Here is a 17,875-nt window from a genome sequence, read left to right as displayed (position 1 = left end):
CCCCATCAGAGCAGCCCTGCTCCTCACCTGTGCAATCCCCCCGACCATCTTCTCCTTCACCACCACCGTTTCATCGTGGTCCTGGAAGGCAGCTGCCTTCTGTGCTGCCTTCACCAGATTGTCCGATGCTCTCTTGACCGCGTTGCCAGCAGCCTGCAGCAGGAAGGGGGAGAAGTGGCAGCAGCGTAAGTCGCAGCCCCAGGGTAGGAGTGCTGCCTGGGGGCAGTGAGAGAACCCCCTGCCCCACGTTGGGCTGGCAGGCAGGACAGGCAGCCAGGCGTGCTGGGAGCCGCAGGAAGGGATTGCCGGGAGCCGCAGGCAGGGATTCCTTTACATGGCTCGCTGCCTTGCCACCCGCTCATGACCATTTCAGGCACTGCTGCTCCCAGCCGGGCTCTGGCTCCTGTCTGAGCCCTGAGGCAGCAACTGGAGGGCAGCTCTGCTGTCCAGCTCCAGCCCAAGGCCCTGAGGGGCCTGTGCTGGACCCCATGTTAACCCCTCAACGCATGGGCGTTAACCTCTTGTGTGCCTTGGCTCTGAGAATTAAGGGTGCTACAAAACATGCCTCCCACATATTAACCTCTCGAATGCCAGTGAAGCAGTGCAGCATTTCAGGCATTCCTATGCCAGTTCATCATCCCTGAACGCCACTGGGCTCAGCAGCCCACCATCACTCACATGCCTGGCACGCAGATAGCAGTTAAGTCCAAGCTACCCGGAGCCTGTGCTCCAATGAGCTCCTTGCTCATGGGCAAGAAGCATGAGAGCCCTGGGGAGCACCCACGTGCCCTCACCCCACTCCTACCCACTCCTCAAGCAGCTGAGGCTGGAGAGGCAGCCTGGGACTCACCTGGAGCCGTTTCATGGCCTCTGAGTCGTGGTCAGCCTTCACCTTACAGGCCACCAGGAGCTGTGCCGTGGAGGCAGCCACCTGCTTGGCAGACGAGATGAGCTTCTCTTCGCTGGCATGGCCCTGCACTGCTGCATTGGCGGCTTCGCACAGGTTGTTGGTGGCAGCAGCCACCATGCGTGCCTGAGGTGAGAATGGCTGTCAGGGGGGGCATGGGAGCCTTCCCTGGGGAGAGTATGCCCTGACTGACCCCAAGGAGGTTGTGGGACATGGGATTGCCACAACCAGCTTCCACACCATGTCTCAGCTGGTGGGAGAGGGAGCAAGAAGCATGGCTGCTCCTTCCACTAAGAAGAAGCATAAGGGCCACCCTCATCTTTGCAGCAGGAGCCAAGAGGAAGGTCCTCCTCATCCCCTGAGCATGACCTTGATACTTACAGCTGAAATGAGTCCCTGGGACCACTGTCCATCATCCACTGCATTGGCGGGGATGGCGCCCACCTGTGAAGAAGAGAGAAGGAGTGAGGCTCAATGGCCCTTGCATCCCTTGCCACGAGGACTACAAGCAGTCCCAGGAGAAGGGAGAACCCACCACAACCCTGCATTTTCTTCCTTCTTTCCCTATTCCACCCTTACCTTTCCTTGGGCCACTAATTCTCGCTGGGCTGCTGAGGCTGCCTTCACCAGGGCACTCGTGGCTGCAGCAATGGATTTGGCAGCTTCCAGGATCTGCTCCTCGAAGTTTAGGCTCTCGTCTGCTTGCTGCGGACAAATGTGGGGTGTGAGTCCCAGGCAGGGGTGCTGGGACAGATGGAACAGAGCAGGACAATGGCTGCAGCGGGCTGAGGGGGCACATATAAAGTTGGATTAAGGGCTGTGGGGTGCAGGAGGGTGTGGGCTGCCCAAGGTAGGTTCCAGCTGGGAATGTGGGAGGCAGCAGGAGCACAGGAAGAGAGACTGGCTGTCAGATGGGGCTTCCCACCTGGCTGAAGCACAGGCAGGAGAGCCCCAGCTCCCACCTCTGGCTGAGCACGGGGGTCAGCCAAGGCGCAGCACCACTACCTTGGGCTTGGCTCTTGGTTTCAGCTGCTCCAGCTTCTTGGCTGCGGCCTCAATGGCAGCTGCTGCCCCCAGCAGCTCGTTCTCAGCGATGACGGTGGGGTCTTCTGGGTCAACCCACTCTGTCCCTAGAAAAAATGGGAAAAGAGGCAGGTTAAATTCAGCCTCATTTCTGACTTGCCCTACCTCCTCCATCAGCTGCTGAGCCCTCCACCCTAATCCCAGCCCTCGGTCCTGCCCCTTTGAGCAGGACCTTGCCTTACCTTTCATGGCCTCGGCTGCCTGGATGAGCTCGGTGACGGAGCTGGCCACACGCTTGGAGTAGCCTGCCAGCTGCTGCTTCAGCTCATGAGTCGGCTTCTGCAGGATCTGTGGGGAAGGAGCAGACATAAGCACCTGGAAAAGGGGGACCTCACAGGTCTGTTTGGGGTGCGCTCCCCAGGGAAGGAGGGTGGGATCCCCCAGCTCCCCCACACATGTGTACACATCAGGTGTTGTCTGTGAGGCTTTCTTGAGCGACGCTGGCTGGTCTCCTCCTGCCCGAGGACGGGACGAGCTTCCCCTAAGCCTTTCTGCATCCATAGCTTCTGGGATATCCCGCAGACCCTCAGTGCAAGCATTCCTGCACTCAGCAGCTACCCCCTCCAGGATTTCTTCTCCCTGCCCCCAAAGCATTTCAAACTCCAGAAGCATTTCCCCCTCACCGTTCCCATTTTGGAGATTTTTCTGCCAATACAAGCTGGGCAGAGGGGACAGATCCTGGCACCACATCCCAGCCCAGGAGGGCTGGCCTTGCCAGGACGAGGTGGCACACAGAGCCATGAGGGTCCTTCACCAAGGTGGGGGGGACACATGCACACACCACAGCACACACACATGCACATACAGAGGGTCTGTACCCACAAGCAGAGCTCACCGCTGGCCTGACTCCCACTGCACAGGCGGCAGCTGCCCATCAGCTAGAGCGGGTGTGAGTACACACACACACACGGACCCCGGGGGTCCCTGTGCACACACGCAAGTGCCACCCCAGCACTGGGCTGGGCACACAGACACGCCATGAGCAAGGCTCATGCTGAGGTTAGACACCAGCAGGCATCCCGATGTTGCCTTACTCACCGGCTGACAGGGAGGGAGGGAGAGAGAGAGAGAGAGAAGAAAGCAGTGAACGCCCCGGCCAGGACACACAGGCACTGAGGGTGGGAAAGGTGGGTGCTCTCCGGTGAGGGGTGAAGGGCAGCCAAGAGGAGAGGTGGGAATGAAGGATCAGAGGTCCTGGGTGGGGAGCGATGCTGCCATCATTAGCTCATACTTCAGCCTCACAGGGCTGGGGTAGCTGGGGCACCTGGACAGGGCTCCTGCAGCCGGAGGAGCCACCTACACCCAGAGCAGCCATGGAGCCACTCTCCTCCTCACCCCCTTTACATCTTATTTCTCCCCACCCTGAATTCCTTCACTGCAGTTTTCAGCCACCAGATCTCTCTGACCTGTCGTTACCAAATACCAAGTCCCAGTGGAGGTTCAAATTCCTTCCCCTCCCCAGTGAAATATGCAGGCTTTCCCACTCCTCTGCCAGGAGCCACGTTTTCCATCCCGAGTCAAATAACCCTCTTTCTCAAACCCTAACCATGCTTTTCAAGCTCTGTGCAAGGCACTGGTTCCCATGGGGACCAAGTGTACAGCAATGGACTTGCAGCTGCCAGGGAGCGAGACAGCATCACATCCACCATCTCCCCTCCCATTCCACTACATCCTTCCTGCTCATGGCTTTCCAGGAACCTGTTGTCCTCTGATAAATGTGATCCGTGTGCTTTGTTCCTGCCTTTGGAAACCAGAGTGCTGCAGAGGCTGGGGGAGATCATGGCTTTATCCTGGACTTGTGTGGGGCCATCCCAGCAAAGTCACCAGAGCTGCACGTGGCTCAGAGTCCCTGAGCTGGTGGCACACAGTGATGGCTGGTCTGCCCTCAGAAGCGCATCCAGACTAAATGCCATGTTAATAAGTCTGCTATCTGCTCTGACAAGGGATTTAAAACTGTGAAACAGTCTCTGTCTGGAGCTGAAGCACCCTGGAGGCCACCAGCTTACCAAGACGCACCTCCAGTGAACGTAGTGAACGTTTCATAGCATGTACCAGAGTATGATATGCGAGAGACCTCGCACAGCAGCTAGATGGTAACACCCAAATACAGCGGAACAGCGTGTTCCTGCAAGTAGGCTGACCTTGAGCACTGCCACACTAAGTCATTAGCCCCATCATCTGTTAACAACAGGTCAGCCAGAGAATTCTTCCTCAGCACTCCAGCCTTGTCTGCCATGCATGTGGCTACAGCATCTTCCAGACAGACACTTGATCGAGATGCAGAAGACGGGAAACTCACTGCTCCCCTTAGAACTGTACTCCAGTGGTTACCTCCTTCGGATAAAACCACCCTTTGACCTCCCCTCTGCTCAGCTTCAATTTCTAGTCACTGATTCCTGCCCACCTCCTCTTTGTGCTGCCAGTGCTGGCTACCCTCTGCCTAAAGGGGCTTTCCCTGCAGGAAACAGGAAACCGCAGTCTGAGCTCCACCACCTTGTATCTGCTGAACCTGAACGGCACACTGTCACTAAGCCATTCTAACCAGCTGAGCAAAACCTTGCCACAGAGCTGACTAGTCCTCCATCTTTGTCCCGACTCCAGTCCGAGGCCTCTCGGGGCTCCGCATCTGTGCATCCCTCCAGTCCCCTGGACGCTAACTTTGCAGTCTCGCTAAGAATGCAAACTGCTGGAAGGACTTCACTGGATCCTTTCTACCACTCTACAGCCTTAATTTGCTACTTGTAAACTACACTTATCTTGTAGGACAGGTAATCAAAGCAGACAGTGAAGTTCTCAGGACGACTTGGACAGATGAAGACCAGATAAAAAGAGTGCAGTTGGCACATCATCACCTCTGCTTTTAAGGGCACTGCCCATCTCCCACTCTGCTGTGAACTTAACAAGCTCTGTTTTCACATCGCCTGAAGTCTCTTACTCCCACCACCTTTACTGGAAGCTGCTCCCATGTTGTCCAATTTCCAGCCTCCATCTGTTTACAGCTAGTTAAGCTCTGTCTGTTGCTAGCCAAATACCTTTCTTCAGAGTCTGTTTATTTGACATCCACCCCCACAGCAGGGGCTCGGCCATGTGCTGTGCCAGGGGGCCATGCAAAGACCTCAGCGGGAGAGCCCAGAGCACTGTGGAGATTTGAGGAGCACCCTGGCATCCACCGGTGGCCTCTGCCCACCCCGAGAACCAGGGCGGTGATGCTTACCACCAGCACGTGCTCCAGCAGCTCCAGGTAGCCATCGGCACACTCCTTGCCAAAGCGCAGCGCCCGCTGTCGCACATCCCCGCTCACTTCTGGGTGGTAGGCAGCTTCCTGAAAGCCGGAGACAGGGAAGCCCCAATTCATATCCAGTGCCATGTCTGCTGGCACCCACAGCCCTCACCACAAACCTTGCCAGACCCATATCCCGTGCCCACCCCACCTTGCAGGCACGCAGCATATCCGCAATGGCACGGCGGCTCAGGTTTGCTGTGGAGATGACGTCCTCCTGCCGACATGAGTTGCCAGCGGCCACCGCTTTGGCTGTGGCCATCGTGATGCCTTTTGTCATACGGATAAAGTCCTCCGGGGTGGAGACCTTTGCAGGAGGCACGGGGGAGGAGAAGACCTGCGAGGCGAGAGGCAGTGGTGAGGCACAGGGCAGCCGGCGGTAGGGACAGCAGTCGCAGCACCACAGCTGTACTCACTGCCAGCTCTTGGCGTATGTGCTCTATGGTGGCCTCCAGCGCCCGTGTGCCCTTCGTGGCCTCATCCTCAACGGCCTTCACTGTCTTCAGCAAGGAAGTGACGTTTGTCACCATCACCTGTGGAAGTGACAAGGGAGACAGGTGAAGACCCACACAAGGTCTGGGCTGCTGCTGGCACCCGTCCCCACCTCGTGGTTTGGTCCAAAACAGCCCTGTCCCCATACTCCACTTACACCACCTCATCTTGGTCTCCCACCAACGCCTCCTCTGCATGTTGTGCCCCACCTTTTACATGCCCCTTCCTCCCCCACCTTGCCCTCACTGACCCCCAGTTGTCCTCCTGCCCCTAGACAAGCACGGAAGCCCTCCTGCTCTTTCTCCAGCCCCCCCTGTCCCGTCCCCTCCTTCCCATCACACCCGGCTCAGACCTTGGCAGAGTTCTTCAGCTGGTAGACAGCAGGGTCATCCCCAGCTTTGCCAGCAGCTGCTTTGGTGGCACCAATCAGATCCCCAAGTGCCTTGGCCACATCCTTCACTGCATTGATCAGGACTACCTGGGGAGAGCAAAAGCAGGACCACAGCTTGGCTACAGATAACACTCAGGCTGGGGCTGGTGTGGCCCAGCAGTGGGAAATTTGGGCACTCCAGGACACACAGTATACATGTACACAGCGCAGCCAGCACAAGCCAAAGCCCAGCCAGCCCAGAGCTCCATGACATGCAAAGTCCAGCCCAGAGCACCACACAACGTCAACAACCCTCAGCCCCGTCAAGCAAGCTACAAGCAGCCTCCGTTCACCCCGCACCTCCCAACCCACCTGAGTCTCTGGGTCTTCAGACCCGAGGCTAGCAGCACCCAGTTTCACCACCTCTGCCAGGCGGGTGATGGTGGACACAGAGGACTGGGCAGCCTGGGCTAGCTTTTCCTGGCTGGCTGTGGCGTTCTGCACCAGCACCTTGGTGTCCTCCACCAGTGCCTTGGCTGTCTTCAAGATGCCCTCCCTGTGAAGAAAGGAGTCAGAGAGGACACAGCCCTCTACACGCACACATGGTCCTCGGGTAGTAGAATCACAGAATGGTTAGGGCTGGAAGGGACCTTCAAAGGTCATCTAGTCCAACCCCCCTGCAAAGAACAGGGATATCTCCAACTAGATCAGGTTGCTCAGGGCCTCGTCCAACCTGGCCTTGAACATCTCCAGGGATGGTGCATCCACCACCTCTCTGGGCAACCTGTTCCAGTGTTCTACAACTCTCATGGTAAAAATTTTTTTCCTAATGTCCAATCTGAATCTACCTCCCTCTATTTTAAAACCATTACCCCTTGTCCTATCACAACAGGCCCTCCTGAACAGCCTCTCCCCATCTTTCTTGTAGGCCTCCTTGAGGTACTGGAAGACCGCTATAAGGTCACCCCGGAGCCTCCTCTTCTCCAGGCTGAACAGCCCCAACTCTTTCAGCCTGTCCTCAGAGGAAAGGTGCTCCAGCCCTCTTATCATCTTCGTGGCTCTCCTCTGGACCCTTTCCAACTGGTCCATGTCCTTCTTATGTTGGGGGCTCCAGAACTGGACACAATACTCCAGGTGAGGTCTCACGAGGGCAGAGTAGAGGGGGAGAATCACCTCCCTCGACCTGCTGGCCACGCTCCTCTTGATGCAGCCCAGGATGTGGTTGGCCTTCTGGGCCACAAAAGCACATTGCCGGCTAATGTGCAATAGACAAGTAGACAGACTGTGGACTCCGACTGCTGTATGTACAAGCCAGAGGGGCAACAGTCAGTGTGACCTGAACTTGCAGCTCTCCTTGGAGCTAGTCCACAGCTCAGAAAGACAGGAGACCACAGGACACAGTCTGACCCACCCCATCTCCGGCTGAGCAGAGGCCAGATGAGGTGCCCAGGTACCTGTGGTCAGCGAAGGTCTCCGAGTTCTCCCGGTTGAGGGTTCCTGCCGTGGCAAACATGATGGTGGTGTCGAGGTCAGCAATGATGCCAGAGACAGCACTGGCTGCTGTGATGCAGGCTTGCGTTCCGCGGTTCCCAGCCTGCAGGGCTGCCAGCACGTGAGACACCTGCAAGGTACGAGTAGGGTGACTGGGGTGCAGAGCAGGTTCAGGCAACCCCGACTGCACATGTCCTCCGACACCTCCCAGGATGGAGCCACTTCACACCAAGGAGGGAAATTGGGAATCACGTGGTCCAGACATCCCTTCTTAGCATCTATTTATTTATTTTTTACCCTGTATCTATCATGTTTAGGGGTCCAGTGGGACAGTGGACTCTGCTAGTTTCCAAATGATGGGCATCAGAACATCACAGCTCATTCCTCTTTAGCTGCTAACGTCAATTTCTGTACTTGGGCAACTCATAGGAGAACAAGTTCCCTGATGGAAAGCAACCTTTGAAAGTAAGGATCTGCATGAGGCCCTGAGCGTGCAGGCACGTTTGAGATACTATAAACAGGTGTTCTGCTTTTGTACTCTTGCTTACAAACCTTGCTGCTCTATTGCTTGGGTTTTTTAGCCATGTTTTCATCTGTTATTCAGAAGTACGTTCTTCAGATGGACTGATGGACAGGATGCTTTCTAGCACACCAGCAAAAGATGAAGGGGAGCCCAGCATGAGCTGCAGGCTTGGCTGGAGACACAGCAAACACTACGCCAACCACTGCAAGCACTGATTTGGAGAGCCCTGGGCTGCCAGCATTATGTAGATCAGTCTCCCCCGGCAGGCAATCATCGGCATGTCGCCAGGCAGCACCTGGACATCACACTCACACATCACAGCACCAGCTGCTCTTATGGTGCCTGGAGAGGGAGATCCATCCTCCACCCCAGCAGCTGGGCAGGGCGAGCGTGGCCGAGAGAGCCAGCAGAGAACCTAGCATGGCAGCTCCATAGGCACATGGCTCAATCCAGCATCACTCCCACCTTGCCATGCCGTCACCCCTCTCTCCGGGCCACTCACCTTCTCAGAAACCTTGCGTGCACTCTCTATCAGCTCCTTCTTGGTGTAGGCATCACTGGGGCTGCACTGCAGGGCTCCAGCCTTGGTAACCAGGGCAGCGCAGCCATGACCCAGCTCCTGCACCCGGCGCTTGATGTGGGCGCCGATCTGGAGAGGAATGCATATGTGAGAAAGCCAGCAGTGAACTAAGCCCTGCACCTGTGATACCCACTGAGAGACACCAGCCACCCCCACCAAGCTCCTCTCTCTCAATCCTCCCACTCAGAAGGGGGAAAAGGAAGCACAGCTTCGCTCCACATTTCCACGCTATGTTGCAGGGGAGGTGTGAATGCTGCCTGTCCCCAGGCTCCAACAGGAGGCTCGAGTGTCCCTGTCCTCTGCTGTCACACTCCAGCAGACACTGCTCTGCCCCACAGCACACCCCAGCACTCCCTCCCATGCTCACACCTCCTCGTTCTCGGCGGTGAGGGCAGCCGGCTTGGCCTCTTGCGCCAGCTGCCCGTAGTCGTTGGTGAGCTGGTTGGCCAGAATGCCCAGCTCGTCTGGGTTGGTGGTGGATTTGGTGACCTGTCGATGGAAGAAGAGCTGGAGTTGGAGGAGCCCTGTGCTGCGATGGGGAAGTGAGGAGGGCAGTCGCTCTGCCTGGGTGGCAGGCAGTGCTTTCTGCAGTGACAGACTTGCTTGCACCCACCATCTCCTGCACAGTCACTGCGATGGCCTTAGCTGTCTTCACCATCGTGGTCTGGTAGTCCACAAAGGTCCCCTCTGGCTCACCCATTGGCCCCTCATCCAGCTGCAAGAGATCATCAGAAGACCCTGGCTCTAGCTCCAGCCCAAAGACCTTGCAGGCTTTGGTCCGGACTCTTCCTCATCCCCAGCCCTGGCCAGGTGCACTCCACACTCCCCTCACCTGGTTGATGGCCTGAGTGATGGAATCCACCATGCCCCCCACAACACCTGCAGCACTGGCTGCCTCGTTCAGTGTGGTGGTCAGGTCCTCCACTGCTTCCTTCATCATCTGTACAGCCTCCTCCAGAGCCTCCTGGGTGTGGGCAGCTTGCTGCAAGGACGAGCCAGAGTGAGGGAAGGCAGGCAGCAGCTCCCCTCCTGACAGGGATGCTGCACACTTACGCTGGGTTTTCATGTCCGCACGCATTGTGTGCACCATGCAGCACCCACATGCGAAGGGAGGCACACCACTGACATGCTCCTCCTGCTCACCTTGGGGTTCCCACCAGCCTCCTTGGCTGTGTACAGCATCTGCAAGGCAGACTCAGCCAGCGTTTTGGTCTGGTCCAGGAGGTTCATCTGCTGCTGGTGGTTGGGCGTTTTGGAGGCAGCGCCGATAGCTGCCATAATGAGCGGCTCAAAATACTGAGCCATCTGGGACACCTAGGGAAGAACAGCATCAGCACCAGCAGCTTCCAGCCCCGACTGCCTCATGCCTCTCCTCCCACGGCGAGCTCCTCCTTGCACACTGAATGCCTTGTCAGCAGCTCCCCATCCCCATGTTACCTTGTGCCCCAGCTGCGAGGCCTCGGCCCGTGCCGCGCTGGCCACAGGCTCAATCAGGTTGCTGATCTCCTGGACAGCCGTGATCATCTGGTTGTGCAAAGCCTGTTGCAAAGAGAGGGCATTGCGTGAGGCCTGCAGCAGGGCTGAGGTCACTCTGTGCTGCTGGGAGCCGAGGGGAAGGATGCCTGTCCCAATTAAGCTTGCAGCAGCGCGTCCCAGACCCACCTCCTGGGAGATATCTTCCCGAGGGGCCAGCTGCTGGCTGATGGCAGCAAGGGAGGCCTGGTCCACCTCCCGCATGCATCTGTTCAGGACCTCGATGGCCTCGTCACACTCCCGCTGTCCTGGAGCTTTGTCCCTGCACGACAGATGGATCAGCCGAGCACTGACAGGTGATATGCCACCCCTTTGCCCCCAGCCTCTGTTGGTGCTGGTGAGAGGCAGGACCCCTCTCCTGGGCTTTGGGCCAACCCAGCATCACAGATCCCGAGCATGCCGGCAGGTGCTCCCATCAACCTATGTCAGGGCTGGAGAAGCAGCTCCCACACAGGACAAGAGGGATGGCACCTTCTGCCCCATCCCTTGCCTCCCCCACTGTCAGCGGCCAAGAAGAAGATGAGCCAAAACACGCTCAGGGATGTTCACTCAGAGCACGGGTACCTGCCAGCAGGGACAGGGCCATGGCCAAGCGGGCAGGACTCGCCTCACCTCATGTTGGTGATCAGCTTCTTGATGGAGTCTGAGACAGTCCGAGAGTGGCCGGCCAGCACTGACCACTGTGGTGGGTCCTTGGGGTTGACGGCCAGAGAGCGAGCGGTCTGGATGAGGCCAGCAGAGCTCTCCAGCATGGTCTTGGCTGAAGAGACGATGGGCTCCATGGCTCTGCGCCCCTGTGCAAGGAGAGGATGGATCGGCGATGCATGAGAGGGACTGTGCCTGGGAAGATTCCCTGCCTCCCATGACTCCAACCTGGCAGCAGCCCCTCAAAGCTCAAGACTTGCTGCCATCTTCCCATCCCCCCCTCCCAAGGTACCCGCCCCACGCTGGGGCTCCATCCCAAGCTCAGGAGGAGGCACACCTCCTACTGCTCCTTTGGCAGCCCCCGTCACAGCCAGGCCACATCCTCCCTGCTCCTGCAGCATCTTACCTCTGGGCTGATCTGGGCAGGAACGGTGGCAAACTCCGGGTTGGAGGCGAAGGCCGTCAGGTTATCCACAGCCTCTATGAGAGGGGCAGTGGCAGCACGGCACCGCTCCCGATTCTCCTCGTTGAACTCGCCATCCAGGGCCTGATGCGGGGAGTGCAGAATAGTTATCCAACCCCCTCCATACCCCAAATGCCATCCCCAGAACAGTGCCTTTGCAGGGAGACCATACCTTGATGGTCTTCACCAAGTTGGCCGTACTGTTGGCCACCTCCTTGGCCGACTGGACGAACTGGCGCTTGGCCACGGGGTTGGCGGTGCGGGAGGAGGCCAGGCGGCACGTGTTGCACAGTGCCGAGGTGTGCTTCGCTACGATGGTGGCTGCTGACAGGACCTGCAGGGAAGAGCAAGGTGAGGCAGGATCCATCATGACTCCCCATTCCCGCAGCTTTCCCTTCCCACCAGCCCCACGCGGGGCACCACTGAGCACAGAAGTCCTTCTTGGGACCAAAGAAGGATCACCAAGGTCCCGCATGCCCTACAGCCCCCCATCTAGACTGTTACCATTGCACCAAAGCTGCCAGCTGGTTCCCAGTACAGCTGATGGGGCCTGATGAGACACAAGCCACCATCTTGGCCAACTCTCAGGACGCAACTCTTCCAACTAACTTCACATTCTTTTTCATGCAAGATAATGCCCATAATGGTGCCCCAGCTCATACTCACCTGGGACTGGGTGCATGCAGGGTCCACCAGGTTCTGGCAGGCCATCTGGATAGCCTGGTTAGCTCTGGCAAACTGAGTGGGGTCTACCAAGCCCTGCTGTCCAGCCTGGCTGTTGGGGTCCGACACCCCCACAAGGTAGGCAGCCTGGGAGCACAAGAGAGGTGGTGAGAGCTCATGTGCAGGGGAGAGGCCCAGAGCAGGCATGGGCTGCAGAGGAGGCTGGCAGCACCATACCACAGGGCCAGGCTTCAACGGGCAGGGTAGAGGTGTGTAAGGCAACTACGCACCAGGGGTGACGCTCAGGGCTGGGATCGAGCATGTCTCACCTGGGCAGCTGCCTCCGTGAGCCCGCAGAGAGCTTTGGAAGCGGCACGGATGGAGTCACCGAACTCCGGCAGTTTGCTGTTCTTGGCGTTCTGGGAGATGCCAGCCATGGACTCGCCCAGCACCTGCAGGACACACCATACCCCAGTCAGAGACCACCTCCTCCTCCCACACCATGCTCCCAGGCTCAGAGCTCACTGTGCTTCATCAACAGGGAAGGAATCACCTTTACCCTTGCCCCCACATCCTCTCAAATCTCCCCATCCTTCCCATAACCCCTGCCTCCAGCTCAGAGCTCACCTTGGAGTTCTCCATGACACTGTCAAGGCAGTTGAAGTAGGACATGTCGTTGACGGTCTGGGTGGGGTTCTCCAACAGCTCCTTCACCGTCTGTAGGGACACGGGTGTTATATTCAAGGGATGGGTCCGTGCCCTCTACTTTGCTGACTCCTGCCCCTCATAGTGGGGTGCAGCTCCCCCTCCCCACCACCTCAGCACCCAGCCATCTCAGGCCCTCCACTGCCTCGTCAAGATGCATCTTCTCACCTCCAGCTCCCGCAGGGCGTTGTCGCACTCCTTCTGGCCCGGCGCCTGCTGGGTGCACATGGTGATCAGTTGGTTAATGCTGTCGGTCACAGCCCTGCCAGGAAAAAGGGGGAAAGATCCATGGATCAATGACAGCTCTGCCACTCAGGCCCACTGCTACAGCAAGCAGCCCACAGGGAACGGTTCCTCCTACCGTGCCGCCGCTGCCAGCTGATTCTTGAGGTTGGGGGCTGTGGGGTCGGCAGAGAGCGCCTTTGCAGCCAGCAGCAGCTTGCTGGAGGACATGGAGATGCTCTTCAGGTTTGACACCACCTGCGCTTGGTCTTCCTTATTCTGCAAGGAGTCAAAGAGTTATCTGCAGCAGGTTTCCAAGCTCCACGCCTACCCTGGGTCTTCTCCGGTGCTTTTCAAGCTGAGCCGGTTCCCCTCATCCAACTTGCCCGCCAACAGCAAGGATGCGTCAGCAGTGCTCGCTGAACCAACCCAAGACACTTTCTCCCCGCTGCTGCAGTTTTGCACAGCCCCAGACCCCATCTCACCAGCTGCGCTGGCCACAGCTGCCCTAATGACTGCTGCCTGGCCACCCTGCCTGCAGTCAGCTGCCTTCCCAGGCACCCCAAACCTCTCACTGTACCCAGGATTTGCCAACAGCCCTTTGCTCTTACCGGGGACTGGCTGGCCATCTCAACTCCCGCCTGCAGGAACTCATTGAAGTCCTGCCCAAATTTGCCAGAAGACTTGGCCAGGTCTTGAGGGGTGCCACGAGATGCCTGCACCAGCTCATTGGCGGACTGGTTGAGCCCTGCGGCCGCCCGGTTCAGCTGGCTCTGTGCCTCCTGGAAGCTCTTGGTGCTGGGAGGGAACTGGAGGCAAGGAGAGGGGTTAGGAGAGGCAGCAAGGTGGGTGGAGATGGAAGATGAAGGTCTGGCACATGCTTGGGAATATGCTACAGAGGAACCCGGTGTGGACGGACTGGCTTGCATCCCTACATCCCTTCCCCTCCCGCCTCTGCTCAGCTCACCGAATCCGTGAGCAGCCTCTTGCTGGCGTCTCCCACCATGCGGATGGCAGCATCCACATCCCGCTGCCCTGGCAGGCAGTTGACGCAGCGGCTCAGGGCCTGAGACACTGCCTTGGCCACCTGCAGAAAAGCAAAGAGCAGTCATCACCTGCTGGCCAGCGCCATGCCCTTCCCGTGGGCTGGCAGGGGACACTGGTGCCTCTGCTCCCCCTACCTGGGCCAGGCGCTGCTGGCTCTCCGGGTCACCAGGCTTGGCCACCGCTTTCCGCGCCTCCTCAATGAGGTTGTTGGCTTTATCCATGACGTCGCTGGCACACTCCAGCATGGCGGTCTGTGCCTGCGGGTCAGGGGTGCTGGCTGCCACACCACGGGCAGCCTGGCTGAGTGAGCGCAGGGCCTGGGCCACCTCTCGGGCAGCAATCCCTGCGGGGATGGAGAAGTCAGTGGCTGCTGGCATGATCCCCTCCCCTCTCCCAGCCCCAGTGCAGAGGCTGGTACCTGTGTAGTTCTCATTGCCCTGAGCCACCTCTCCCAGGAGGTGAGCGATGGCAGAGCTGACGGCTTTCGTACTGTTCCCCAGGTCCTGGGCACACTTCTCCATCTGTGAGGGGAAGAGTGGGGACATGCTGGTGGGCTGCACCTTCTGGCAGCTCCCCCCTACCAGCGCCCACCCTGAATCACGCCGCACTGCCCTTCCCCGTGCCCTCACCGTCTCTCCCGGCAGAGGTTTGAGCTTGCCATCGCGGGCAGCTGCCTTGGCTTCCTGCAAGTCTCTCTCTAGGCTCTGCACCAGACCCAGAGCAGAGTCTATCTCCAGGGGTCCACATGCCTCCTGAGCCTGTGATAAGGGAGAAGGGAAGGTGAACGGAGTGACCGCTGAGCCCACCCTGCTGCAGCAGAGACCATGACCTGCCACTGGGCTGTTCCCACTGTCCCCCTTGCTCTTCACAGTTTGGGTCCCACTGCAGGACAGAAACCAGCCTCTAACCTTCTGGGCAGCTGTGCGGAGTTCGGCCAGAGCTGCAGCCAAGTTCTTGGCACACTGGCTAAGCTGCATCGCAGAGGCTTGGTCCATGATGGTGGGGACGGTGGCCTTGGCTGCAGCAACCATCTTTCCACCAGGCTGCAAGGCCAAAAGAAACAGCAGTGAGAAGGGGACAAACACGCAGCATCTCTCTACTGCCCACATGCAGTAGGTTTCTTAGGAGGGTCATGCAGGGTAGGAAAGCTGTAATGTCTCTGCTGGAGCCGACATGAGAGGCTCCAGGCAGTGTGGGTACCTGCAGGAAGTTCTGGCTGGCAGCAATGAGAGCCAGCTGTGCGCTGGGGCTGTCCGGCTGGGACTGGCTTCCTCTTACACCCTGCACCAGCATCGGGATCTGCTCTGCCACCACCTGCCAGAGAGGAGGGTCACTGGAGAGGCTCAGCTGAGAGGAGATGAATCTAATCCAGGACCAGCGACCGAAAGATTGGCTCCTGGGTGAGTTGCGTGAGGACCCCCAGGTCCTGCCTGCCCACTGTGGCTGAGCATGGAGCAGCAGCACGGCTGATGGGAGAGGGGATGGGGACAGGTGTACAGGAGACACCAGGATCAGGCCCAGGCCCTTACCTTGCAGCTCTGTACCAGCTGCTGCTGTGCCGCAGGATTCTTGTTGGAGGAGGCGGCGTGCTGCGCGGCGGCGATGGTCTGGGTGGCAGAAGCGGCGGCTTGCTTGGCTGCATGCTGATGGGAGGAGGTACGGGTTAGCACCAGCAGCAGGGCAGCCTGCCCTGAGCCCCACCACCACGCATCAGGGCCTGGCTGCCCCTAAACTTCTTCTCCCATGCCTCTGCCTGTGACAATGGCACATCCCCAGGGCCCTCGTTGCCTGGTGTCCCAGAGCAACACAGTGTGCACAAGGGAGGGGGATGGGAACAGTAGAGAGGTCTCTGTGGGATGCAGCATGGACACTGTACACGAAAAGGACTTTATCCCTCTGGAAAGTGCAGAGATGCAGGGGGGATCCTGGCCAGATCTCGCTTGCTGACCACGCCCTCCTTGCCCTTTGTGGTTCCCTTGCCCGGTGTCTCACCTCCAGCTTGTGCACGAGCTTCTTCTTGATGGCGTTCTGGGCTGCAGCATTGGTTGCCATGCGGAGCCCCTCTGCTGCTTCACGCAGCCGCTGCTGCTGCTCTTCACTGTCTGGGTGGGCTGCGGCTCCCTGGAGAAAGTGGGAAACCCATCACACCTCGCAGGGGCTACCACATCCCTTGCCCTCCTGCAGCAGTGGCTCTGCTCCAGCCTGATGCTGGAGAGTCCTCCCAAGGCAGCCTGGCCACCTATGGTGGAGGTGCCTAAAGCCTCTCCAGGAGAGCTCAGCAACAGAAGAGCTAACAGCTCCTCTGCTACCACTCACAGGTCTAGGAGGAGCCCTACTCCATCACACAGGTCCTCAGCTCAGCGCAGGACCTTGCTTTGGGAATCATTCCCCCACCCAGGGGCTGCTCATCCCCTCTGTAGCACTAAGCTGTGGGCATCAGGCGGGGCCAGGGGCCAGAGACAGCGCTCATCCTCCCCCACGCCACTGACCTTCGCAGCCTCCACCATCTTCGCGGTGGCATCGGCCAGTATCTTGGCCGCACTCAGCAGCTTGCGCGAGTTCTCCAGGTCTGTCTCTCCCTCTGCATCAGCTTTGATGGCATTGACAAGATCAGAGGTGGCCTGGGCCAGAATACGAGCCTGACGCACCATTTCCCCTGGGACAGAAAAGAAGGGTGTCCTGTTAGCAAGTCCCATGGGGTCCCTGATACCTCCCCATCCACCCTGCTCTATGCCGCGTGACATCAGCCACTCTCACCAGCATCGCCCATGGAGCTGAATATGTTCTCGGTGACGTTGAGGATGGTGTCAGTGGCCTGGTCATAGCGCCCGATGGGCTGCCCGCCCAAGGCGTGCTGCTTGATGTGCTGCAGCAGGTCGTTCAGGGCCTGGGTGACAGCTGTGGCTGCCACTCCCACCTGCTTCAGGAGCTGGTCATCGTTGGTGGCCGCCTTGGAGGCTTCCACGCAGCCCTCCGCCGACTTCGCCACCAACTTGCCAGCCTCAATCAGCTGCTCCTGGCAGACTGGGGAGCTGATTGTGGGAGCCACCACCTGGAGGAGAGGAGGAAGGATGGGTAGCAAGCGTGGTGGGCTGTCCAGAGGAGCCATGCAAGGACAGCTGTCCCCAGCTTCTGCTCCTCCAAAGAGGATATTCAGAGTTTAGGAGCGGCAAACGCCTGAGGCAGCCCACACTCCTGGTGCCAGACCCCTAACATCCTGCTCTAGGATGTGTGGTCCTGGCACACCTACGGCCTCGCCGTGGAGCTGCCACCAGCCAGGTGATGCTTGCAGCCACGCCGAGGCAAGGGTTAACCTTGCTGCTTACCTTAGTGCAGGCTACCAGCTGGGAGGTGGAGAGGGCACACTGGGTGGCAGCAGCGATCACCTGCGTCTGCAGCGCAGAGTCCTCAGTCTTCTGAGCCACGTTCTTGGCTTTGAGCACCAGCGTAGCAGCGGCACTGGCCACCGCCTTCGCCAGCTGCATGAGCATGTCCTGCAGGGATATGTAGAGGGTCAGCACGAGAGCTACAGCGGTGGGAGCACCGGCAGCCGCCTGCGGGGCTCTCGTGAAATATTCAGTGGGGAAACATGAGCTCTCAGGGCCTTTCATCCACTCTGTCCCAGCACCAGCAGCACCAAACACCCAGAGTGGCTGGCAACACCCTGACCTCACCTTGAGCCGCAGCCTGCACTGCGGCACCGCCACAAACACCACCCAGAGCAGCTCGGGCAATGCTCAGCATCACCCCAAACTGCTCACTGCCCACTCCCCAGCAACAACTCGGATTGTACCACAGCTACAACCTGCTGCAAGGCGCTGCCAGCATTGCCTGGCTTTGCACCTCTGTAAAGCCAAACGGCAAAAAAATA

General features: G+C 58.8%; 1 protein-coding gene across 4 annotated transcripts in view; it reads right to left on the bottom strand.

The window, feature by feature from the left end:
* The window catches only part of TLN1 (talin 1), a 39,791-nt gene that overhangs the window by 1,839 nt on the left and 20,077 nt on the right, over positions 1-17,875 (bottom strand). For 3 of the 4 annotated variants that reach the window (XM_086630023.1, XM_086630022.1, XM_086630024.1), the window contains 39 exons: positions 17,331-17,498; positions 16,762-17,056; positions 16,494-16,660; positions 15,997-16,125; positions 15,534-15,647; positions 15,205-15,318; positions 14,913-15,047; positions 14,634-14,762; positions 14,423-14,525; positions 14,139-14,347; positions 13,925-14,044; positions 13,569-13,766; positions 13,097-13,236; positions 12,904-12,997; positions 12,658-12,747; positions 12,360-12,482; positions 12,034-12,177; positions 11,540-11,701; positions 11,311-11,451; positions 10,872-11,053; positions 10,389-10,521; positions 10,164-10,265; positions 9,870-10,040; positions 9,559-9,708; positions 9,340-9,441; positions 9,096-9,215; positions 8,649-8,795; positions 7,587-7,753; positions 6,505-6,688; positions 6,115-6,240; positions 5,687-5,803; positions 5,422-5,607; positions 5,205-5,312; positions 2,173-2,278; positions 1,913-2,037; positions 1,487-1,612; positions 1,289-1,351; positions 851-1,033; positions 28-153 (listed from right to left, as the gene is read on the bottom strand). In XM_086630023.1, coding sequence (XP_086486149.1) covers positions 28-153; positions 851-1,033; positions 1,289-1,351; positions 1,487-1,612; positions 1,913-2,037; positions 2,173-2,278; positions 5,205-5,312; positions 5,422-5,607; positions 5,687-5,803; positions 6,115-6,240; positions 6,505-6,688; positions 7,587-7,753; positions 8,649-8,795; positions 9,096-9,215; positions 9,340-9,441; positions 9,559-9,708; positions 9,870-10,040; positions 10,164-10,265; positions 10,389-10,521; positions 10,872-11,053; positions 11,311-11,451; positions 11,540-11,701; positions 12,034-12,177; positions 12,360-12,482; positions 12,658-12,747; positions 12,904-12,997; positions 13,097-13,236; positions 13,569-13,766; positions 13,925-14,044; positions 14,139-14,347; positions 14,423-14,525; positions 14,634-14,762; positions 14,913-15,047; positions 15,205-15,318; positions 15,534-15,647; positions 15,997-16,125; positions 16,494-16,660; positions 16,762-17,056; positions 17,331-17,498 — 5,499 coding nt within the window. Of the gene's footprint in view, positions 1-27; positions 154-850; positions 1,034-1,288; positions 1,352-1,486; positions 1,613-1,912; positions 2,038-2,172; positions 2,279-5,192; positions 5,313-5,421; positions 5,608-5,686; positions 5,804-6,114; positions 6,241-6,504; positions 6,689-7,586; positions 7,754-8,648; positions 8,796-9,095; positions 9,216-9,339; positions 9,442-9,558; positions 9,709-9,869; positions 10,041-10,163; positions 10,266-10,388; positions 10,522-10,871; positions 11,054-11,310; positions 11,452-11,539; positions 11,702-12,033; positions 12,178-12,359; positions 12,483-12,657; positions 12,748-12,903; positions 12,998-13,096; positions 13,237-13,568; positions 13,767-13,924; positions 14,045-14,138; positions 14,348-14,422; positions 14,526-14,633; positions 14,763-14,912; positions 15,048-15,204; positions 15,319-15,533; positions 15,648-15,996; positions 16,126-16,493; positions 16,661-16,761; positions 17,057-17,330; positions 17,499-17,875 lie in introns of all 4 variants that reach the window. The other variant, XM_086630025.1, reaches the window with a different exon arrangement.

The sequence above is a fragment of the Tauraco erythrolophus genome, chromosome Z, assembly GCF_009769465.1.
Source record: "Tauraco erythrolophus isolate bTauEry1 chromosome Z, bTauEry1.pri, whole genome shotgun sequence".
In the NCBI taxonomy this organism is placed as follows: domain Eukaryota; kingdom Metazoa; phylum Chordata; class Aves; order Musophagiformes; family Musophagidae; genus Tauraco; species Tauraco erythrolophus.
Note: the sequence above shows the minus strand (reverse complement) of the source record. Positions and strands in the feature narration are given on the sequence as shown.